The following is a 24986-nucleotide window of genomic DNA, read 5'->3' on the forward strand; positions in this document are numbered from 1 at the left end:
TTCTCTTGTTCTTGGGCAGCCAGGAGTGCCTGAGGAATATCACACATAACCCACCTGGGTGGTGGGGGGTTGTGCTAGCTTGTGCTTGGCCCTCAGCTTGCCTTATGGTCCCTCATCATTAACATTGAGGCAGCTGAGTTCCTAGAGGAAGGTCACTCTGCCTGTCTCATGGGCTGTAAATTGTAAGAAAATTTAAATTTTCTTTTGCCTTTGTTTCCCACATCAGCTGTGCTGCCTGTTAAACTGATGGGGACTTCACTAAGGGCCAAAGAAAATGTCATAACCCACATGACGTCACAAAATCTCCAGGGACTTGTAGCAAGAGTGGGAGTGCCCTCCTCCATACCCCTCCTGGATCTTCCATCATTAGTGCTCAGTTAACTGCTAAGTGATTGAACATGGACCTTGAATCTTGATTATGTGTTCTACCACTTACTGGCAGGGTATTTAACTTCTTTGCGTCTCAGTTTCTTTAGCAGAGAAATGGGGATAATACGAGTACGTATCTAAAAGAATTGTGAGGTTAAAGTGTAAAGTGCTTGGAATGGCATCTCATAAGACTCAAGAAATGTAACCTTATGGGGGCACCTGGCTGGCTCAGAGAATGGAGCATACGACTCTTGATCTTGGGGATGTAACTTTGAGCCCCACATTGGGTACAGAAATTACTTAAAAATAAAATCTTTTTTAAAAAAATGTAACCTTTAAAGAGTTTAGTGTTCTAGAAACTTAGTGTTCATTCTCTCACTTGGCTTTACACTCCCAAAGGGCAGACTACCTTGTTTCTTTTTAACTCTTGTCTTTAGCACAAAGTCCTAGTAATTCATATTTGTTGAATATCATATCTTTCTCTTAAATTTTAGTTAGTTTAGAATCATAGAACTTTGGGGCTGGGAGGGATCTTAGAAATTATACAGTCCAAACTCATTTTATTAATGAAGAAGCTGTGATTGCCCAACTGTCCTTGCCTGGGTGTGAGCAATTCTCCTTTCCGCTTAAGATATCATGTTCACTAGGAACCTAAGAAAAAAATAAATGACTCCCCATTCCCCAAAAGAAACAACAAAGAATAAAACCTAGGTTGTCAGAGGACGAGTCCTCAGGGCGAGAACTTCCACAGTGCACAGGACACAAAGCCCCAGAGTGACTGTGCTGGCTCCCCTGCTGGGCCTGGGGATCCTTAGCTCTTGCAGTCAGCAAAGCTTTATTCATCTAATGTGGGGCAGTGCTATCCCAGGCCTTGCAGATCTAATGATGAACAGGACAGATAAGGTACCTCCTTGTCTCTGATTCTCAGACTTACTTTATTCTTCATTGGGGTTGGTGGTGGGTAAATTCTTGGCTGTTAGGAGCAAGGAGTTCCGCCCTGGCTTTCAGGCTCTCTTGACCTCACTGTGTAGTCACTTTATCCCTGACTCCAGGTAATGGGAATCTCACCCATTTCCTAACTTTTCATGGTCCTGGGACAGATGAATCTTCATCATCTGTTGAGAATTCTGGTTCTGCTCTCCACTGGAGCTGAATTCCTTTATCTAGGCAAGTATTTGGGATTAGACATAGGAAGGGAAAGGGGACAGTTGTGAAGGTTTTCTTTTTTTTTAATTGAGAGGTATAATTGACCTATAATACTATATTCATTTCAGGTTGTATACACTGCAAAATAATCACCACAGTTAAGTCTAGTTAATATCCATCACCATACATAGTTACAAGTAAATTTTTCTTTTTTTTTTAAATTATTTATTAAAAAATTTTTAATGTTTATTTTTGAGAGAGAAAGAGAAACAGAGAGAGAGAGAGAAAGAGAGAGAGAGAGCATGAGAGGTGGAGGGGCAGAGAGAGAAGGAGACACAGAATCCGAAGCAGGCTCCAGGCTCTGAGCTGTCAGCATGGAGCTTGATGTGGGGCTCAAACTCACAGAGTGCAAGATCATGATCTGAGCCTAAGTCAGAGGCCCAACAGACTGATCCACCCAGGTGCCCCCAAAATTTCTTTTCTTGTGATGAGGACTTTAAAGGTCTATTCTCTTAGTAACTTTCAAATATGCAATACAGTATAAACTACAGTCACCATGTAGTACATTACATCCCATGACTTATTTTGTTTTCTTTTTTAAAAATTAATTAATTAATTAATTAACCTTTAATTTACATCCAAATTAGTTAGCATACAGTGCAATAATGATTTCAGGAGTAGATTCCTTAATGCCCCTTGCCCATTTATCCCATCCCCCCTCCCACAACCCCTCTAGCAACCCTCTGTTTTCTATATTTAAGAATCTCTTATGTTTTATCCCTCTCTCCGTTTTTATATTATTTTTGCTTCCCTTTCCTTATGTTCAGCTGTTTTGTATCTTAAATTTCTCATTTGAGTGTGCCTATGACTTACTTTATAGCTGAAAGTTTGTACCTTTTGATCCCTTTCACTCATTTGCCACCATCAACCACCCACCACCAGCAACCACCAATCCGTTGTCTCTATCTACAAGCTTGGAGCTTGGTGTTTTTTTATTTTTATTTAATTTTAAAAATTTATTTGAGAGAGAGAGCACACGTGCACAAGTGGAGGAGGGGCAGAGAGATTCCCAAGCAGGTTCTGTGCTGGGTTGGATCCCACGAACAGTGAGATCATGACCTGAGCTGAAATCAAGAACTGGATGCTTAATGAACTGAGCCACCCAGGCGCCCCATTTTTTGTTTTTATTTTTTAAGATTTTATTTTTTTAAATATAATCTCTATATGCAATGTGGAGCTCAAACTTAGAACCCTGAGATCAAGAGTTGCATGCTCTACTGACTGAGCCAGACAGGTGCCCCTGTTTGTTTGTTTTTTTTAACTTTTTAAAAATTATTTATTTATTTATTTATTTAAATTTTTAAAAATGTTTGTTTATTTTTGAGAGAGACAGGGACAGAATGTGAGTGGGTTAGGGGCAGAGAGAGAGGGAGACACAGAAGCAGAAGCAGGCTCCAGGCTCTGAGCTGTCAGCACAGAGCCCGACGCGGGGCTCGAACTCACGAGCTGTGAGGTCATGACCTGAGCCAAAGTTGGACGCTCAACTGACTGAGCCACCCAGGCACCCCACGTTTTATTTATTTTTGAGACAGAGAGAGAGGGAGACACAGAATCCGGAGCAGGCTCCAGGCTCTGAGCTGTCGCACAGAGCCCGACGCAGGGCTCGAACTCACGGACTGCGAGATCATGACCTGAGCTGAAGTTGGATGCTTAACTGACTGAGCCACCCAGGCGCCCCTGCCCCTGTTTGTTTTTTATAGATTCCACATATATGTAAGATCATATGGCATTTGTCTTTCTCTGTCTGACTTATTTCACTTAGCATAATGCCTTCAGGGTCTATCCCTGTTGTTGCATATGGCAAAATTTTGTTCTTTTTCTGGCTAATAGTATTCCATTGTATATGTATTCCATATTTTATTTATCCATCCATCGATGGACATTCAGGTTGTTTACATATCTTGGCTGTTGTAAATAACGCTGCAGTGAACCTGGGAGGTGCACATATCTTTTCAGATTAGTGTTTCCATTGTCTTTGGATAAATACCCAAAAGTGGAATTCCTGGATCATAAAGTAATTCTATTTTTAATTTTTTGAGGAAAACTCCATACTGTTTTTCATAGTGGCTGCACCAGTTTGTATTCCCATCAATAGTACCTGAGGGTTTCCTTTTCTCCACATCCTTGCCAACACTTGTTGTTTCTTGTCTCTTTGATAATAATCATTCTAATAGGTATGAGGTGGTATCTCATTATGGTTTTGATTTTCACTTACCTTATGAGTGACTTTGAGCACTTTTTCATATGCCTATTGGCCATCTGTGTGTCTTCTTTGGAAAAATGTATATTCGGGTCCTCTGCCCATTAAAAAATATTTTTTAATGTTTTTATTTTATTTTATTTTTTGAGAGAGAGGCAGAGTGTGAGCACAGAAAGGGCAGGGAGAGAGGGAGACAGATTTGGAAGCAGGCTCCAGGCTCTGAGCTGTCAGCAAAGACCCCGATACGGGGCTTGAACTCTTGAACCATGAGACCATGACTTGAGCCGAAGTTAAGAATTGGACACTGGGGCGCCTGGGTGGCGCAGTCGGTTAAGCGTCCGACTTCAGCCAGGTCACGATCTCGCGGTCCGTGAGTTCGAGCCCCGCGTCAGGCTCTGGGCTGATGGCTCAGAGCCTGGAGCCTGTTTCCGATTCTGTGTCTCCCTCTCTCTCTGCCCCTCCCCCGTTCATGCTCTGTCTCTCTCTGTCCCAAAAATAAATAAATGTTGAAAAAAAAAAAAATTAAAAAAAAAAAAAAAAAGAATTGGACACTTAACCAACTGAGTGACCGAGGCTCCTTCCCCCCCCCTTCTTTTTTTGCTATTAAATTGTAGGAGTTCTTTATATATTTTGGATATTCACCCCTTGTCAGATAAATGATTCGCAAAGGTTTTTTCCCACTCCATAGGTTGACTTCCATTTTGTTTTCTCAACACCATTTATTGAAGAGACTGTCCTTTCCCCACTGTATATTCTTGCCTCCTTTGTTGTAAATTCATTGACCATATATGTGTGGGTTTATTTCTGGACTCTCTGTTTTGTCCTATTGATCTGTATGTTTTTATGCCAATACCATACTGTTTTGATTCTACAGCACTGAAATATAGTTTAAAATCAGGAAGCATGATGCCTCCAACTTTGTTCTTTCTCAAAGATTGCTTTACCTATTCAGGGTCTTTTGTGGTTTCATACACATTTTTGGATTCTTGTTTCTATTTCTGTGAAAAATGCCACTGGGATTTTGGTAGGGATTGCATTGAATCTATAGATTGCTTTGGGTAGTATGGACATTTTAACAATATTAATTTTCCAATCCATGAGCATGGTATATCTTCCCCTTCCTATCTTATTCAATTTCTTTAATCGATGTCTTAGAGTTTTCAGAGGGCTTTCACCTCCTTGGTTAAATTTATTCCCAGGTATTTTGTTTTTGAAGTAATAGTAAATGGGATTGTTTTCTTAATTTCTTTCTGATAGTTCATTGTTAGTATATAGAAGCAACAGATTTTTATATATTGACTTTGTATCCTGCAACTTTACCAACTTTATTAGTTCTAACCATTTTTTTGTTGGAGTTTTTAGGGTTTTCTTTATATAACATGTCATCTGCAAATAGTTTTACTTGTTCCTTTTCAATATGGATGCCTTTTATTGTTACTCTAAGACTTCCAATACTATGTTAAATAAAAGTGGTGAGAGTAGGCATGCTTGTCTTGCTCCTAATCTTACTTTCAGCTTTTCACTTTTGAGTATGATGTTAGCTGTGGGCTTGTCATTCATGGCCTCTATTGAGGTATGTTCACTCTATACTCCCTTTGTTGAGGTTTTATCATAAATGGATCTTAAATTTTGTCAGATGCTTTTACTGCATCTAGTGAGATGATCACATAGTTTTTATCCTTAATTTTGTTAATGTTGTGTACAACACATTGATTTGCAGACGTTGAACCTCTTTGCATCCCTAGAATAAATCTCACTTGATTATGGAGTATGATCCTTTTAATGTATTTTTGAATTCAGTTTGCTAATATTTTGTTGAGTATTTTTGCATCATGTTCATCAAGAGTGAATTTGTTATCCTATTTCCCTCTGAAATTCTTTTCCCATCTCACAGGTTTCAGACTCTAGCCTTTGACTTTTCCCATTATTGGTAGAGCAGATAATTGACAGATGGATACCATGAATCTACAGGTCTTTTTGGGGTCCCAGGTCACCAGCTCTACTTTCATCCCCACATTAACTCATTGGGAAGATATATTTCCCAATCCTCACATCCTTATGTGTCACTGTCATACCCATTTCACATAGGTATAAGGAAAGCAAAGTGATGGTCACAGGGATTAACTGATCTGCGAAAGACCACGGAGTTGTAGAGGTGAGGATTGAATCCTTACCTGCTTCAAAAGCCTCTCCTCTTTTTGTACCAGTCAGGTAGAACTAGGCTCCTTTTTTTTTTTTTTTTTTTTTTTTTAAGATTTTATTTTAGGGGCACCTGGGTGGCTCAGTTGATTGAGCGTCTGACTTCAGCTCAGGTCATGATCTCACAGCTCGTGAGTTCAAGCCCTGCGTCAGGCTCTGCGCTGACAGCCTCGGAGCCTGGAGCCTGCTTCCAATTCTGTATCCCTCTCTCTCTGCCCCTAACCCACTTGCATTCTGTCTCTGTCTCTCTCAAAAAAAAAAAGTTAAAAAAATTTTTTAAAAAAAGATTTTATTTTTTTAAATGTTTATTTTTGAGAGCGCGAGACAGAAACAGAGAGAAAGCAAGAGCACACATGCAGATGTACCTATATTCTCAAGCACAGCAAAAGAGTCAAATTTGACTTATAGACAATGTGGGGATTGACATGACAAAACAGGCAGTTGATGGGAATAAGAAATTTATCAGTAAATTTATCTAGTCACTTTTGCCTCTTAGTAATAGGCCTATGACTTAAAAGCTTGCTTGCTTTGAAAAGAATATCTATTATTGTAGACTAGGGGTTGGCAAATTTTTCCTATAAATGGTCAGAAAGAAAATATTTTTGACTTTGGAGACCATGTAATATCCATCCCAACTACTCAGCTCTGCCACAGTATTGCAAAAGCAGCCATAGATGCTTCACAACAATGTCAATGTACTTAATGCCTCGGAACTGTACATTCCGTGGGACACCTCGGTGGCTCAGTCGATTAAGCATCTGACTCTTGATTTCGGCTCAGGTCACGATCTCAGGATTCGTGAGATGGAGCCCTGCATTGGGCTCTACATGGATAGCGCAGAGCCTGCTTGGGATTCTCTCTCTGCCCCTTTTGCACGGGCTCTTTCTCTCTCTCTCTCTCAGAATAAATAAAATGTGTGGCAGTGTTCCAATAAAATCTTGTTTATGGACAATGGATTTTGAATTTCATATACTTTTCTCATATCACAAAATCTTATTTTTATTGATTTTCAACCATTTAAGAGTGTAAAAAAGAATTCTTATCTTATGGGCAGTAGAAAGACAGTTGATGGCCTGGATTTGGTCCAGGGCCACAGTTTGCCACCCTCATCTTGGAGATAAAGGTGATACAAAATGAGAGCGATTTAAAAGGCAGTGCTTATTTCTGCAAAGGTACTATTGTAGCAAACTTCAAGGGCCTTAAAAGTTAGCATTTACAATAAAGTTATCAGAATACCCATCTGTTTCTAATAGCACAAATGACTTACTTAGGCAAAAACTAAATTTTGAAATATCAACAGAACTTAAGATGCAAAGGAAACAGTAACTTCTAGTCAATTCTTTCCAGCTCCATACGAAATCTCTAGAATGTCAGAGAAGTCCTAACACTGTAACTATCACCATCTTTCGAATCACCTGCTTGGGACTTAATCATTCTTCAGGACTCCTCCCTACTACCTCATTGCCTAGAATCACTTCTTCTTCACCTATAATTCAGCCTCAAGGTCATTAGAAAAGCCATCACTCAAGGTGAAACACCTAAACCATGGAATATTAGGTCCCACTAAAAAGCAGAAGACAGAGGTACATTAATCAATATAGAAAATGGTCTATAATAGTCTTGACCTAGCAAGGAGGAGATAAACAGGTTTGTATTACAACATGCAAAAGCATATACACATGCACATCTGGAAAGATGGTCACCAAAATACTAGTCATGGTTGTAACTGGATAGGGGAATTTCAGGTGTTTTATTCTTGTACTTTTCTGTATTGTTTCATGAACATGTATCATGCTTAAAATGAGAAAATCCAGTAAAGATCTATTTTTTTCTTAATGTTCATTTATTTGAGAGAGAGTGCATGTGTTCTCAAGGGAGGAGCAGAGAGAGAGGGAGAGAGAGAATCCCAAGCAGGCTCTGTGCACACAGCCCAACGAGGCAGGGCTCAAACCCACGAACCATGGGATCATGACCCGAGCTGTAATCTAGAGTTGGATGCTCAACTGACTAAGCCACTCAGGTGCCCCCAGTAACAGATATTTTTATTTGAAATAAAAAAGATCACCAAAAATTCCTTTTTATAAAGGGGGGCTGGCACCTGGTGGCTCAGTCAGTTGAGCATTTGACTTGGGCTCAGGTCATCTCACGGTTCGGGAGTTCAAGCCCTACATACTGCTGTCAGCAAAGAGACTGCTTCAGATCTGTCTGCTGCTCTCTCCCCCTCCCCCACTTGCAGTCTCTCAAAAATAAACATTAAAAAAAAGTTTAAGTCTTTATTGTAGTTGTGGTTAAATACACACACACACACACACACACACACACACACACAATGGAGATATTCCAAAATACTTATTTACAGATGAAATGATAGGATATTTGAGATTTGACTGAAAATATGTGGAGTGGGGGTAAATGAGAGGATATAAAGTGTGGCCATAAATTATTAATTGCTAAAGTAGAGTGATGAGTACATGGAAACTTAAGAAATAATAGTCTATCTTTGTAATGTTTGAAATTTTTGAAAAAATTCCTTTCCCTCTAAATGGACCTGCTCCTGCAATTTCAGCCATTAGCCTACATTACATCTGTCTCCAAATGGCCTTAGAAAACTCCCTTTTTGCTGTTTCAAACCTTAAATTCTTCTCTAGTCTCAAGCTCTTTTCAAAGCTCTAGGCCTAACCCTCACTGATGCCTGAAATCTGACAGGTCCAGGATCAAATGCAGTACTTACTTTTAAGATTTTAAGTAATCTTGACACCCAATGTGGGGCCTGAACTCCCAACCCTGAGGTCAAGAGTAGCATGCTCTACCAACTGAACCAGGCAGGTGCCCCAAATGCAGTACTTTCTTGACCCTGCACCAAACTCCTGGTTTTGCTGACTCCAATTTTCCCATGAATGGTAAGTACCATCACTCAAATCTGTAAAATGGCCCTTCTCAGAGTTCTCGTTCCCCCTCACCAAATTAGTAACTACACCTAAATCATGTGACTCTCAAAATTAGTCTCTTCCAGGGGCGCCTGGGTGGCTCAGTTGGTTGAGCATCAGACTCTTGATTTCATCTTGGGTTATGATCTCTTAGATCGTGGATTCCAGCCCCATGTCAGGCTCTGTGCTGAGAGCATGCAGCATGCTTGGGATTCTCTCTGCCCCTCAGTGGCTCATGCTCATGTGCACTCGCTCTCTTTCAAAGATAAATGAATAAACTTAAAAAAAAAATATTCATCTTTTCCCATTCCTACTACTACCATCCTAATTCAAAATCTTTATTAAGTTACAACTACACTGTATAATTTCCTGTACTGGGGACCCTAACTCCAGTTTCTCCAAACTCCAAATCTCCAATCTCCTATTCATGGCTCTATTATCAATAATCGGCACAATGCTTGGTATATGGTAGGTATTAAAATGTTTGTGGTGTGAAAACCCACATAGCACTATTTCTTATCCTTGTAAATAGTTACAAACCTATGTTCCCTCCTCAGGCCCCTCCCATGACCTTAACAGAAGCCATTTCCATCATTTGCATTCCTCCTATATGTTAAGAGCCCATGATACTGAACGGTCCTTTTTCATCTAGTTATAGTAAATCCTTTAGATCTGGGGAACTGAAAAAACAGACTTTTGTCTGTGATTATGTATGCACATATGGGAGCTGTCAAAAAAAAAAAAAAATCCCTCCTCCTCATTCCAATGGTGCAAAGGCCAAACATGTCATATATATATTTATATATGTGATTGCTCCACCCCCTCTCCACCTCTAGGATTTGAGAGGGCAGACCTACGTTGATGGTTCATGTCATTTCTAGGGGGAAGCAATGTGAAGAGAATTTGGAGAAAAAACAGAGCAGTGTGACTGGGACATTATACTACATGGAACGAGGGGGAAAGAGCTAGCCCACAGAGGGGTCAAAGCTAAGAACCATACCTACCAACCATGCAATTAAATAAACATATGTGGCTGTTTTTGTTTATTTACCTTTCTTCTTTTTTAAAAAGGGGAGGGGAGCTTTTTGGTGGGGAATCAGTCTTTTTCATAAAAGGTTATTTGTGTTGATCACTTACCAAAATGAATTTTACTAACATTTCCTTAGCTTTAACCTCAACCTAGTGTTAATCCCATTCCTCTGAAACTGTAGTCTGAATGGCTATCCTAGAAATCCCTCAGACCTATAAGTCTGGTTCTCCAACAGCTGGGTCTCCAATATTATGTGGCTTCCGAAGTAAGATGGGATTTGTGTATTTTATTAATTCTCTCAAGAGGTAAACCTATTTATTAGCTCTTTAAGCACTGAAAGCCTCCAAATCTATCATAGCCAGTTAAGAAGTTTTCTCAGCATACAGTGGCAAAAAACCCATGAAATCAATGGCTCTATGATAGTTCATTTTCTGCTTTTCAAAGCAAACACATGGAACAATACCTAATTTCAGTTCAAACTCATTTCCCTTTTATTAAAGTCCAAGTTATCATTACATGGTTTGGTACTCAATAAAGGAAAACTTGTTCAAATAAGGTAATATGTTATCATCAGTATTTCCAGGTGATTGTTTACAATCAAGTAGCATTATGAATAAATCCTTGAGAAGCCCATCTGTAAGAGAAAACAGGAAGAATTAGCTAGAAAAATAAAGGAAGCGTAGAAATCTTACTAAAAATAACCTTTTTTAAAAAAGTTTTTTATCTAAGTAACCTCTACACCCAACACGGGGCTCAAACTTATGACTTTGAGATCAAGAGTTGCGGGGCACCTGGGTGGCTCAGTCGGTTAAGCATCCAACTTCGGCTCAGATCATGATCTCATGGTTCGTGGGTTCGAGCTCCGCATCGGGCTCTGTGCTGACAGCTCAGAGTCTGGAGCCTGCTTTGGATTCTGTATTCCTCTCTCTCTGCCCCTCCCCCACTCGTGCTTGGTTTCTCTCTCTCAAAAATAAATAAAACATAAAAAAAAAAAAGTTGTATGCTCTTCCAACTGAGCCAGTCAGGTGCCCTAAAATTAACCTTCTTTAGAGCAATGGTCCAGGGAAATCACTGTCTCTGTGTAGCCTTTTCTGTTCTTACTTACTCCTGCCTATACCCAACTCACAAGGGACTGGCTCTGCGCCTTTTTGTTGTTTATACACCTAGTACTTACTGGGGTAGTCCTCTTTTCCAGTCAGAAAAATGCTAGGGAATTGCCCTTCAAAAAAATTTTTACGGGCACCTGGGTGGCTCAGTCAGTTAACCCCTGACTTTCGCTCAGGTCATAATCTCACAGTTCCTGAGCTTAAGCCCTGCATCGGTCTCTCTGCTGTTAGCACAGACCCGCTTTGGATCCTCTGTCCCCCTCACTCTCTGCCCCTCCCCCGCAGGAGTGTGTGTGCTCTCTCTCACTCTTTCAAAAATAAATAAAACATTAAAAAATAATAATAAAAATACTAAACAAATTTTTTAAAAAATATATTAAAAAAGAAAGAATATCATCACAGCTGGAATATATCCTATATAATAACAAAGATCTTCTAGACTCCTTGGAATACTACTTGATAAAATAAAAATTAAGCTAAAGTGTTTAGACAACCTTGTAAGAGTCCATTACGTAATATGAACAACAGACAAGAGCTTCAAACATGTAAGTAGGAAATATTCTATTCCGAATGCCTCATTTTCTCATAGAAATCATTAGTACACACATTAAAAACATTTCCATTTATTACAAAGATGGGCTATCTGAGTTCAGGAGGGAGGGGGGGAGGAGGAAGAGGAGGAGGAGGAGGAGGAGGAAGCGCTGGTGGTGGTGGTGGTGGTGGTGGTGGTGGTGGTGGTGGTAGTAGTTAGTAGTGGCAGTAGTAGTAGTATGGGAGTGGACAAAGATAAAATTAAGACTCCTGCTCTAAAACGTTTAACCGAGCTCAAAGGATCTTTATCTTTTGAGGGATCTGACATTAGCTCCTTCAATAATTTTGGGTGCACTTTTCGCTCTTTCTTCTTAAAGTAGGCTCCATGCCCAACGTGGGGCTTGAACTCATGACTGTGAGATTAAGAACTGTATGCTCCATTGACTGAGCCAGGTGGGGATCCCTTGGGTGCACTTTTATAAGACAGTTTAGTTCCACTATTTTAAAAATAAATGTCTTAGGAAGCAAATTCTCTATTTAAGCCTCATTGTTTACCTCTGAGGAATGAATATGGCCTTAGTAAATGCCTAAACAGGATGTGCAGCACAGTAAGAGCAATGGACTCTGGAGCTGGACTGCCTAGGTTTAAGTGTGAGTTCCAGTACTAGCTATATGACTTTGGACAAGGTGTCTCAGTTTCCTCATCAATAAAATAGGAAAAGGAGAATAATTCTAATGATAGTACTACCTCAGGGCGCCTGAGTGGTTCAGTTGGTTAAGTGTCAGACTTCGGCTCAGGTCATGATCTCACGGTTTGTGAGCTCAAGCCCCGTGTCAGGCTCTGTGCTGACAGCTCAGAGCCTGGAGCCTGCTTTGGATTCTGTGTTTCCTTCTCTCTCTGCCCCTCCCCCGCTTGTGCGTGCGCTCGCGCTCTCTCTCTCTCTCAAAAAATAAAAATAAATAAATAAATGATAGTACTGTCTCATGGGACAGTTTATGAAGATTAAATGAGTTAATATTGGGGCACCTCCATGACCTATCAGTAAAGTGTCTGACTCTTGATCTTAGCTCAGGACTTGATCTGAGTCATGAGAGCACTGCATTGGGCTTCACTACTTAAAAAAAGAAAAGAAGAAAAAGAATTAATATTTATAGAGCACTTAAAACAGCACCTGACATAGTAAGAGTTATATACACTATGTATGTTTATTAAATAAAATAGAGTTCCTGCTTTACAAAATCCTTTGTAAAACAAAAGATTTTCTGCACATTCCTCACTACCTAGACAATCTTGTGGCTGTTTTTATTACCTGCCTTCCCACAGAGAACAAGGTATCAAATAAGTTTTTTTTTTTTAATGTTTATTTTTGAGAGAGAGAGAAAGAGAGCGTGAGTGGGGGAGGTGCAGAGAGAAAGGGAGACACAGAATCTGAAGCAGGTTCCAGGCTCTGAGCTGTCAGCACAGAGCCTGACGCGGGGCTCAAACCCACAGAGTGTGAGATCGTGACCTGAGCCAAAGTTGGATGCTTACTGACTGAGCCACCCACAAGCCCCATCAAACAAGGTTTTTTATCAGTGAATATTTACTTGACTATTAAATTCTAACTTGGGCAAAAACAAATGCATCAAATTAATAAAACTCTGTCGTTAAAAAGAAACAGATGTACAAAAACATGCGTAACAAATACCTTATATGCAGTGGATTACCTTTAGTTTGGGGGAGGTAAGAGGGCTGGAATTAGGGAAGGGTGCACAGAGAGTTTCAACTCTGTGAAACCAGTCATTTCTTGGAGGGAAAATGAAGCAACTATGGCAAAATATTAATATCTGAAAGATCTGGGTGTGATTACATTTATTGTATATGCTATTTTTTTTTAATGTTGATTTATTTTGTGAGAGAGAGAGTGCGCACGCATGAGTGGGAGAGAGAGGAAGAGAGAGAATTCCAAGCAGGCTCTGGGCTGTCAGCAAATAGCCTGAGGCAGGGCTTGATCCCACGAACCATGAGATCATGACCTGAGCCAAAATCAAGAGTCAGCCACTTAAATGACTGAGCCACCTGGGCACCCCATATGCTATTCTTTACGTTTGAAATATTTTATACGGATTTTTAATTACAGAGGCGTCTTCTTGCCATTACAACAGTAAAAGAACAATTATAACAACTAAAAATAACAATTCTAGCTCCTTAAGCCTATCATTAGTACTCTCTAAATCTCTATGTTCATGGCCTCTAAGGAGGCCATTAAAAAGGTCTTACTCTGAGAACACTGAAATGTCATTGACTCCCCCTTCCTGGATTCATTTCCTGCCTTTATTCAGTGGTGTGTTGCTTACCCATGGGGTTTACACTTTGTCAAGGCCCAGTTCCTCTGGAGTGGAGATTCCCAGTTCATTTAAAGTTGGTCTAAGTTCCTGGATGACATAGGGGTAGATTTCCTTATGAGGTCCTGCTTTGTCCTGATGGCAAAGAAAATATTCACATTTAGCTCTCTGAAAAGCTGTTTCTATTAAAAAAATGAACTTGAGAATACTTTTAATCATGTATGCAGAGGCTAACAGCAGAGAATACAAGTCGCATACTTTTAACTTATTAGTCCAATAAAGAGAATAAGCTATGTAGGCGCTATTCAAGGTAGGCTTTAAAGCACCTTGAGAAAAACTAAGACCATTAGGCTAAATCCAGAAACAAAACAAAATAAAACATAACATTTTAAAGCCTGGATAAAGCCTTGAGTTACAAGAAAAGGTGGTGATGACAGAATTTTGTAAAGATAATTAAACATGCCCAGCAGGCTACAGGAATAATTAAGTTAACACAAGAAAAAGTTTTTAAATTTGCCTCCAATTTGAGACCTTAACTAAATTAAGTACTGGTGCTGAATGGATTGATAGCCTACAGAACCCTTAATTATTTTACCCATTGTAGATAAAGTAATGTCACACTTTCCCTCTTACAGACTTGAAAAGACTACCGATTTCCAGGGCAAAAGAGTTTTGACAAATACTCACCATAATATATAATTATATCTGTATTTTCACAAAATTCCTCAAGGACAAATATTAAAAAGTCAAATGAACTAAGACAATAACAAGCTGTAATTCTTCTGCCTTTAACAAATTCTAGGTCTCCTTAATTGTATTTTTTTTTAATTATAAAATTCTTGTTTAAAATGTAGTCATTTGATCATATGTATCAAATGAACTATGTATGAGGTCACACCACAAAAACTGAAGTTTCTTCAATTAATACACTATGAATGTTTAATGTTAAATACATTTCCACACTATTAATAGATAACCTCTTGAAAAGTCTCATCTTAAGAAACCACTAATATTTAACTTCATATCACAATTAGAACAAAGATAAACTATAGTTAAACTTTTGTACATCCTTAATTATTTCCTTAAGATAAATTCTCAAATGCTGAACAAATGGGGATCAAGCACAATTTCTAAAATCTTGCATAAATTCTGCCAAACTGCCCCCCAGAAAGACTGTTAGCTGCAATCTACATTTCCTCTAGCTATATCAGAACTAATTTTAGGTTATTTCAACAAATTCAAAAACACAGAATATGCCGATACTTAATAACAGCCCACCCACTTCCAGAACAACTTTATTTAGCATTGTTACTTCACTGACCTTAACAACCTCTAGGATGCGAACTGCACTAGCAAAATCATTTAACCGTCTGCATGCCCGCAAAGCAGCATCAATGATTTTAGGTTCTGGAACCAGATCATAGCCAACAAGCGTGTTCATTCCTGTCAAATTAAAAACAAGAGCCATATCAACCTGAGATATCCTCATAGAAATTACAATATACTTACTTATATTTTTACTGAGTCAAAGACACATGATCTTGTCTGTTTGGGCCTCTATTCTTTTATCTATAAAAGTAAGAGAATCTAGGGTTGCCTGGGTGGCTCATTGGGTTGAGCATTCAACTCTTGATTTTGGATCAGGTCATGATCTCACGGTTTGTGAGTTTGAGCTCCGCTTTGGGCTCTGTGCTAACAGCTCAGAGTCTACTTGTGATTCTCTGTCTCCTCCTCTCTCTCTCTCTCTCTCTCTCTCAAAAAAAAAAAAACCAAATAAATAAATAAAAAATAAAAAAGAAAGAAAAAAAGAGAACCTACCTTTAACAAATTCTAGATAGTAAGACCACAGTGGATCTTCCACAGTGAAAGAACTATGCAATAGCATGCAGATTAAAGAAAAAAACAGAAAACAACCAAAAACCAAGAGTCTTCTTACATGCAAACACAATTTTCATAATTAGCTGGTTTCTTTTCAAACAAGAGGGTTATTTTTTTCTTTAATTATTTATTTTGAGAGAGAACTAGGCAAAGAGAGAATCCCAAGTAGGCTTTGCAGTGTCAGCACAGAGCCCAAAGGCAGCTCAATCTCACGAACAGACGCCCCAAGAGTCATTTTCAACTCATATCCTTAACTCTTACACAGTGTATGTACTTTTGTTGCTTTAAGATAGATTTGGTTGGAAAATAATCTAAAAAACAACCAGAGAAATGCTTAGGGAGAGTTAATGAAGCTCAAATGAGGACATTAAGTAGATACAGAGAAGCATTAGTGCACATTCAACCAGAAAATGACTGGGCATAATTACTTTCAGCTTTGCACAAAATGACACATAATAAAATTTAAGATTCTCTTAATGGGAGTGCAGAATTGCTGTTCTTTTCATTACTGCTACTCAAGATTATTCAGTAAGGATTTTCCTAGTTGCAGCAAAATAAGGATTATTATTCCTGTGGATAAATGTGAATCACTTAGGTTTCTCGCTTTTAATTATTTTGAAATACGTAAACAAAAGACACAGTGACTACAATGGTAGAATATAATCACGGAGGGGCACCTGGGTGGCTCAGTCAGTTAAGCATGAGATTTCAGCTCAGGTCATGATTTTGCGGTTCCTGAGTTCAAGTCCTGTATTGGGTGAGCCCTGCTTCAGGTGAGCATGAGCCCCATTTCAGATAAGCCCTGTTTCGGATGAGCCCCACTTCTCTCTCTCCCCTCTCTGCTCTTCTCTCATTTAAGCGTGCTCTCTCTCTCTTAAAAACAAAAAAGAAAAAAAAGAATATGGTCACAGAGACTGAACTAAATTACCTACTCTTAAAATTACTTAGCTACCTATTAGACTAGTTATCATTAATGTTACCTACTCGTGTTCAGTACACATCTACAATTAGGAAAAACAAGTTCTAGCTTACTTAGACTGAACACTTATTCTGGGCAAGAGACAAATCATAACTTAGAAGAAAATAACAAAAAAACCAAACTATTACCGAGATGGGAGGAGAACCAAATAACTACTTCCTTAAATTATCTATAAAGGACAAAAGTGTTAACTCTTGTTCACATTGACCTATCATTTAACAGTGACTTTCAATCAGGGGTGATTTTGTCTCCCAGCAGACAGTTGCCAAGGATGCTGCGAAACATTCTATAATGCGAAGGACAGCCCTTGCAACCAAGAATTATCTGGCCCCAAAAGTCATAAACTTTCCCAACTGAAAGCTGCATGATAATACCTATGCTTACATGATGCATATTTTCCAAATAGTTGTTTTCAACAGAGTAGTCAAACACTATGAAGTATTTCCCAATTCTATGCCAAAGTAGACAAATATGCCTATGTTCCAATTACCTTTACGCAATTCCCAGGCGTCAATATCTGGCTTGTTGAAGTATGTCACCCAGCGAGCATCAAACTCCTCATCTGTTTCATGTGACCCATGGGAGTAGCAGCGAACTGACTGGACAGCTGCAACGAAAAAAGAGCAATGAGTTCAATGTTCAGAAAGAAACACTACTTGATGTATCCTGTTAATACACTGGGGTATTTTTGTTGTTGTTGGTTTTCTTTTTTAAATTGTGTTGAAATATATACAAAAAATTTACCACTTTAACTACTTTTAAGTGCACAGTTCAGTGGTGTTAAATATATTCAATGCATTAAATTCTGAATCAAGTATATACATTATGGTAGGAAAATTACTCAGCAGGTCAAATGAAACAAATCTTCTATACTGATACGATGGGGCATTTGGGTGGCTCAGTCAGTTAAGCATCTGACTTTGGCTCAGGTCATGATCTCGAGGTTCTCAAGTTCAAGCTCCATATCAGGCTCTGTTGTCAGTACAGAACCTACTTTAGATCCTGTCTCCCCCCTTCTCTACCCTTCCCCTGCTTGTGTGCTTGCTCTCTCTCTCAAAAATAAACATTTGGAAAAAATTTTATAAATTGATATGAAAAAAATCTTTTCCCTCTAATGTGTAATGCTGGCTTCAAATTGCTAAAAGTGGTTCTTTGGAAGGAAAAACTATTTTGTGTTTATTTATTTATTTGAGGGGGGTGGAGAGAGGGAGAGAGAGAGAGAGAGAGAGAGAGAGAGAGAGAGAGAGAGAGAGAGAGTAAGATCAGGAGAGGGGGCAGAGAGAGAATCCCAAGTGGGCTCTGCACTGTCAGCAATGCAGGGCTCGAACTTATAAACTGTGAGATCACACACGACCTGAACTGAGATCAAGAGTCAGATGCTTAACCACCCAAGGACCCCAGGAAAAACTATTTCTTTATACACTTCCACAATGTCTGAATTTTTATGATAAGCACAGTATTAATTCCTAATTTTAAAAGATGCCCATTCCAATTCTTTTTTTTTTTTTTTAATTTATTTATATATAGAGAGAAAGTACGAGTGCAACCAGGAGAGGGGCAGAGAAAGAATCCCAAGCAGGCTCCATGCTGTCAGTGCAGAGCACGATGCAGGGCTTGACCATGACCTGGGCCGAAATCAAGAGTCAGACGTTTATTAACTGAAGTGGAGCTTGATCTCACAAACTGTGAGATCATGACCTGAGCTCAAAGAGTTGGATGCTTAACAGACTAAGCCACCCAGGCACCCCAAATGTAAGGAATATCTTGAACATTTTTTTTTTTTAAAGTAAACTCTATGCCTAATATGTTGTTTGAACTCACAACCCCAAGTCACATGCTCTATGGACTGTACCAGCCAGGGGCCCCTATTCCTATACATCCTTAATGCAATAAATGGCAGGAGAAAGCAGAGAAAAATAAAAGAAAACAGAAAAAGATGAAGATATGAACGACTAGCTAGTTCTGGAGATGGGACTGTCACTGCTATATCAACTGAAAAGATTCTCACTTAAATTACCATTTGAGCCTATAGCAAAATACTTGCCATTAGTCACAGAGACCACAGCACAAGTTCCAATCTTCCCAGAGACCTAAATATCTCCATTATCCAAGCCCAGAATGAAGTAGGACATGTATATAAATGGGCTGGAATTGGCCATGCTTTAACTTCTATGACAAGAAAAAATAATGTATCTCTAGACCTAAATATATTTGATAAGTGCAAACATTTCATCATCAAAAGTATGTGGATACTTAATAACTCTTACAGTACTAATATTCACATTTAATATATCAGAATGTATAGGTCACAACAATCCTCTAACTCACTGTTATCAAAAATTTAGAAGCTATCTTTTTCAAAAACTAAAATTATCCTTAGCTGAATACTTAAAGCACAAGTATAAAATGTTACAACCACTTTGGAAGACAAGTTAAATACACTCACCATACCACCTAGTAAATCTATTTCTAAGTACTTACTCAAGACAAATGAAATATATCTATTCCTTCCCCGGAGGTAATTATTACAAGTACCTTTCCAACCACCCAGAAGTGTTTCATGATAATCAATTCCTTTTGCTCACTGCTGGGCATGATTTCACTAGATGGCTGGCAGCTTTGTTTTGTTTTCTAACAAAAGAAAAAGATGATCAGCAACTACACATCCTAGTCAAGGAGAACAATGGATCACCTTCAATAATTTGTTCACCGTCCTTCTGGAAGTCCCAAATTACAAACTGGTTGTATTCCCAAAAAACTTTATGGGTAACAACTATTTATAATACCAAACACACACTGCGAACATACATCCCCCTTCTAGCATGGCAAAATCAGGTTCTCCTACATGGTTTAAATTGTATTCCTCTCGAAATAAAAATAAACAAACAAACAAACAAATAAATAAATAAAAGACTGTATTCCTAATTTCAGTAATGGGTAGGAGTAGGATCTATTCTCCTCACTGTGGACATGCCTATCATATGTTTAACGTTTTGATTTTTAAGTAAACTATATAGGCATTCTTTCCTTCCCCTACTAACCCAACTTTCGTACAGCATTTCCACTTAGGTTTGAGGTTTGCAAGGCAAAGTATTTTGGAAAACAACTGTGCAGTGCTTTCATACAACCTGAAGGTTCCAGAGTAGGAAAAGAGAAGCACGTACCTGAAAACTGAGACATTTCTACAAACTCAGTCTAAAAAGGTATTTCTAACACTACTTTTTGGCATTCAGTTAAGCACGCTATTTAAAAGAAAAAAAAGCTAACATATTCAGAAAAATTAATCCCTTTAGTTTAAATTTAGTTAAATCAGATAGCTTTCCACTAATAACTAGTCAGCTTGGATAAAGCCCCCAAAATGGACATTTTGGTGGTGGTAATTCTAGGAGAAATGGAAAGAAACGAATAATGGCAAAGGGCACTAGAACAAGCTCAAAGGTGGCGTTGTTGAGGTGCAAGGCTGAAGAACAGCATGGACTTTGGGACTCAAAGGCTGGAAATCTAGAAGTGTGGGAACAGTGCTGAAAAGAAGGTTGGAGGGGCGCCTGGGTGGCGCAGTCGGTTAAGCGTCCGACTTCGGCCAGGTCACGATCTCGCGGTCCGTGAGTTCGAGCCCCGCGTCAGGCTCTGGGCTGATGGCTCAGAGCCTGGAGCCTGTTTCCGATTCTGTGTCTCCCTCTCTCTCTGCCCCTCCCCCGTTCATGCTCTGTCTCTCTCTGTCCCAAAAATAAATAAAACGTTGAAAAAAAAAAAAATTAAAAAAAAAAAAAAAAAAAAAAAAGAAGGTTGGAAAGTGATTAAAAATGCTACCTAGGGGCGCCTGGGGGCTCAGTTGGTGAACCATTGGACTTGGGCTCAGATCATGATCTCATGGTTGTGGGATGGAGCCCTGAATTGGGCTCTGCACTGACAATGCAGAGCCTGCTTGGGATTCTCTCTCTGCGCCCCCCCCCCCCCCCCCCCCCCGCTAGTGCAGGTGCGCGCGTTCTCTCTCTCTCTCAAAATAAATAAACTTAAAAAATAAGCGCTACCTCAATTCAGCCCTATGCCAAGAAACTCACTTTCCTACGTTATCAGGGTAGGGTTATAGGAGCTAGGGTTGTGTTAAGTTTTAAGGGTTGACTAAAAGAATCTAACCACTATTTAAAACATTTTAATTCAGCAGTTACTGGAAAACGATTGTTTCAAGTTGGAGGCTTCTGGAATTCAGGGTGCCATTTAACTAGAGCAAACTTGAAGCCCCTCAGGTTAACCCTTCCAGAGCTCTTTGAAGTATGCTCTCATTTGACCTTGAATAGTCCCATCCAAAATGTTAATCCTTTTGACTTTCATTTTATACAACCTGTTCGGTTTCATAATAGTAACAAACCCTGATGTATAATTTGCACAAATGAAATCCCCTATAATAAAGCAAAGACATATTAAGCGTTTGTGCCAGGCAAGGTGCTAAGAGTTACATTATTTCATTTAAACCTCACAACTGCCAAATATCCCGATTTTAGAGATGAGGCAATTGAGTCTTTTTCCTTTAAAGTAGGATCCACGCCCAATGTGGAGCCAAAACTCACCACCCCGAGATTAAGAGTCAGAGATCAATAGTCAGTCATCCCCTGAGATCAAGAGTCTGAGTGCTCTACCCATTGAGCCAGCCAGGTGCGCCATGGCCAACTTGGATCTTTATGTTAATTAACATGTCCAAGGTCATGCAACTAGAAAGTAGCTAACATAAAAGTAACCAATACTACCTCCTTGTGGCAAATATTTAGGTTGTCTATGGGACAGACACCTAAAATAAAGATTTTTGTTTATAAATTATACTCAAGAGTGGGAATAGAATGGCTAGGAGAAAAACCAACATATCAAAACTTACTAAGATGAATCCCCTTAACCTAGTCTGCCAAAAATCTCTGCCTCTTCTCCAGCTTGCCACAAAATGCAGCAATTCTTGGGGCACCTGGGTGGCTGAGTTCCTTTAACTTTTGGCCAGCTCAGGTTATGATCTCATGGTTTGTGGGTTTGAGCCCTACATCGGGCTCTCTGCTGTCAGTGGCAGAGCCCGTTTTCAGATCCTCTGTCCCCCCCACTGTCTGTCCCCTCCCCCTCTCAAAAATAAAAAATAAATGTTAAAAAAAAAGGTAGCAATCCTTTTCAAGAGGCCACAAGAAAACTCCCTAAAAGGTATCTATATGAAAAAATTGTAGTACTTTAACATTTAGGTAAGGAAAAAATTAAAAAAACATAAAATCTGACAAACATCAGGATGGGCCAAAAATAACTATGGCTAAGAAACAGAAAACAGTTCCACCACTAATAAAAGGATCTGTTTTCCAAGTTGGGCCTCAATTTCCTCCTCTATAAGCTAGTCTTCATAAAGTGCATGCCAGCCTTTCTGTCCTATTGTAAATGAGAAAAGATAAAGTCTAAATTGAATGAACAGAAATACATTTCTTAGGTTCTGAAGAGTCTAGTTAGAACACTCAAGAGTCAAGAGAACAACCTTATTAGTTTTGAGTTTGAGTTCATGTTTAAATATGCATGCTTAGGGGCTAAATCTCATAATGCAGCATATACTATCATCATGGACCAAGATTAAAGTGCAGTTACACTAAGTAAAAGTACAGTGCTGGACACAAAATCTCCCCAAACACATAAGGGGAAGGCAAAATAAGAGACAGGAATTAGCAGCACATCTCATACTCCAGCAATCAGAGTTCCAATTGGAAGCACGGAATAAAGGTTCCCTTATGTTTGCAGAACACAGTATTCCTGAGTCTGTGGTACTCAATTTTCGAAAGAGTAATGTTTTTTATTTTTTAATTTTCTTTAATTAAAAAATTGTTTAATATTTATTCATTTTTGAGAGAGAAAGAGAGCACAAGCAGGGGATGGGCAGAGAGAGGGAGACACAGAATCCAAAGCAGGCTCCAGGCTCTGAGCTGTCAGCACAAAGCCCGATGTGGGGCTTGAACCCACGAACCGTCAGATCATGACCTGAGCTGAAGTCGGACGTTTAACCCACTGAGCCACCAAGGCGCCCAGAAAGAGTAATATTCTTATCATAAGACCTATCAATATTCAGGCTCTCTTCCACAGCTCAAGAAGCAGCCATACATAACGATCCATCGTAAAAACGGAAGAATTAAAACGTAGCATAGCAGTCTCTAAAATGACAGAACGGTCAGTGAAGGTGACATACAAAGCTCTAACCGAGAAAGGCCTGATAAAAAAAAAAGTATATTGTGTCCTACAAGTAAGCATATAGTGCTCGCAGAAGACACTGTGAGTGTCCATGCTGGGGTCTCCGGAAGGGCCACCCCTGCTCCTACACTGAGTGAGACGCGCCTAGCGGCTCAATGTCACCTTCGCCGAAGCGCTGTAGGCCAGCGGCGGACACTCCCAGTCAGATGGCTGCAGGGGTCAGCGCCAGGGAACGGTCACAGCCCAGGGACCGAAGGGGTCCAGTGGGCATGAGAGGTGCGCTGCGCCCCCTCACTGGGGCCCGCAGCAGGTCTACACCAGACTGGTCCGCGGTGCCCGCACCAGGAAGTCGCGCTGGGGGCGGGGGCAGGGGGCCTGGGGACCGCGTCTTCCAGTCCCCCACAACTGGAGGCAGCACAGAGAGAGCTGCCAACGGTCACCAGGTTCCGCCGCACGCCCGCAGGGCAGGGGCTAGGCCGCTGGGCGAGCCTGCCCTCGAGTGGCGGCGGGTACCCAGGTCACCGCAAGGACACGCGGGCGCGAACAGCGGTGGCGGGGGCCTTACCGGCGGCGGAGCCGGGACCCGGAGCTGGGTACAGGAGGCCTCGGGGGCTGGCACGGGGGGCTGCGGCTGCTGCTACAGCGCAACGGCGGAGAGCGGCGCCGAGCATGACGGCTATGGCGGCGCGCAGTCTAAGGCTGAAGGGAAGCCGGGTGTGAACTCAAGGGCCGCTCGGGAGCTCGTGGGGGCCGGACTCACGCACCGACGCACGGTGGGCGGAGCGTGAGGTCCCGCCCACCGCGCCGCTCGCGCCTTGGCGGGAGGGCGGGGTACCACGAGGATGTTGGGAGGCTACGGCGGCGCGCTAAGGACAAACCATTTCCAACGCTGTACCCTGTCCCGCGCTGCCGCGTTTCTGTTTGCAGCGGCCTTCCGGGAGCCAGGATGTAAGGAAGGTGAGCGGTGGGCAGTAGATGGTATCCTGATTCAAGTCCGCTCAGGAAGCGATTTCATCACGTCAAGATGGGAACAATAAGGGGCTCCTGGCCTTCTTAGTCAGTCGACCGTGAGTCTCAGGGTCGTGAGTTTGAGCCCCACTTTGGTCTTAGGGATTACTTAAGGAAAAAAAAAAAAGGAACCGATAACGATAATAACATTGTCAAGTTGTAATAAAAAGACCTTCTTTGTTTAACGTCCCCGTTTGAGCCTAAAATAAGAGAATGGGAAAAAACAACTGCTTACATATAAGGGATCTTATTAGTAACTATTCTTATATCACAAACCCGCAAGCATTAAAAAATGAGTTCAGCCACTTCACTACAGATTAAGAAATAAGCTCAGAAAGTAGGTTGTTTGCTGGCAATCAAGGCTCTCAAATCCCCAGTTCTGACGACTTAACCTGGGTGTTTGTTGCGTACCGACTTACGATTTCAAATCCATGTTTTGAAAGTTTGTTTTAGACAAAGTTGTTTGCGGTTTCAATCTGTTTAGAATAACTTATTTTGTTGAAATTTCTTTGAAGTTGGATATTAAGACTTTTTTTTTAATGTTTATTTTGAGAGAGATGGGGCGGGGGCAGAGAGAGAGATACAAGATCCTAGGTGGGCTCTCCACTTAGAGCAGAAAGCTGGATATGGGGCTTGAACTCAAGAACCATGAGATCATGACCTGAGCTGAAGGCAGATGCTTAACTGACTGAGCCACCCAGGCGCCCCAGATATTAAGACTTTGGAATGAGCAATGGCACCTGGAGTGGAGGGGACCCTTAGGTCATTGGCAGCAAGGTGAGGGCATGATGGACTTTTAAACTCTGAATATAAAGAATTTGTGGGGCGCCTGGGTGGCGCAGTCGGTTAAGCGTCCGACTTCAGCCAGGTCACGATCTCGCGGTCCGGGAGTTCGAGCCCCGCGTCGGGCTCTGGGCTGATGGCTCAGAGCCTGGAGCCTGTTTCCGATTCTGTGTCTCCCTCTCTCTCTGCCCCTCGCCCGTTCATGCTCTGTCTCTCTCTGTCCCAAAAATAAATAAACGTTGAAAAA

At 40.5% G+C, this 24986-nt stretch overlaps 1 protein-coding gene across 1 annotated transcript; it reads right to left on the bottom strand.

The window, feature by feature from the left end:
* Positions 1-10398: 10398 nt before the first annotated feature.
* COX5A (cytochrome c oxidase subunit 5A) lies at positions 10399-23718 on the bottom strand. The gene is made up of 5 exons (XM_025919439.2): positions 23514-23718; positions 17241-17357; positions 15215-15336; positions 13906-14028; positions 10399-10565 (listed from the first exon to the last, which is right to left on the bottom strand). Exons 1-4 carry the CDS (start codon positions 23617-23619, stop codon positions 13915-13917), a joined length of 459 nt encoding a protein of 152 aa, XP_025775224.1. The 5' UTR covers positions 23620-23718; the 3' UTR covers positions 10399-10565; positions 13906-13914.
* Positions 23719-24986: the final 1268 nt, after the last annotated feature.

This window comes from Puma concolor, chromosome B3 (genome assembly GCF_028749965.1).
Source record: "Puma concolor isolate L17-30 chromosome B3, mPumCon1.1.hap2, whole genome shotgun sequence".
NCBI classification, from domain to species: Eukaryota; Metazoa; Chordata; class Mammalia; order Carnivora; family Felidae; genus Puma; species Puma concolor.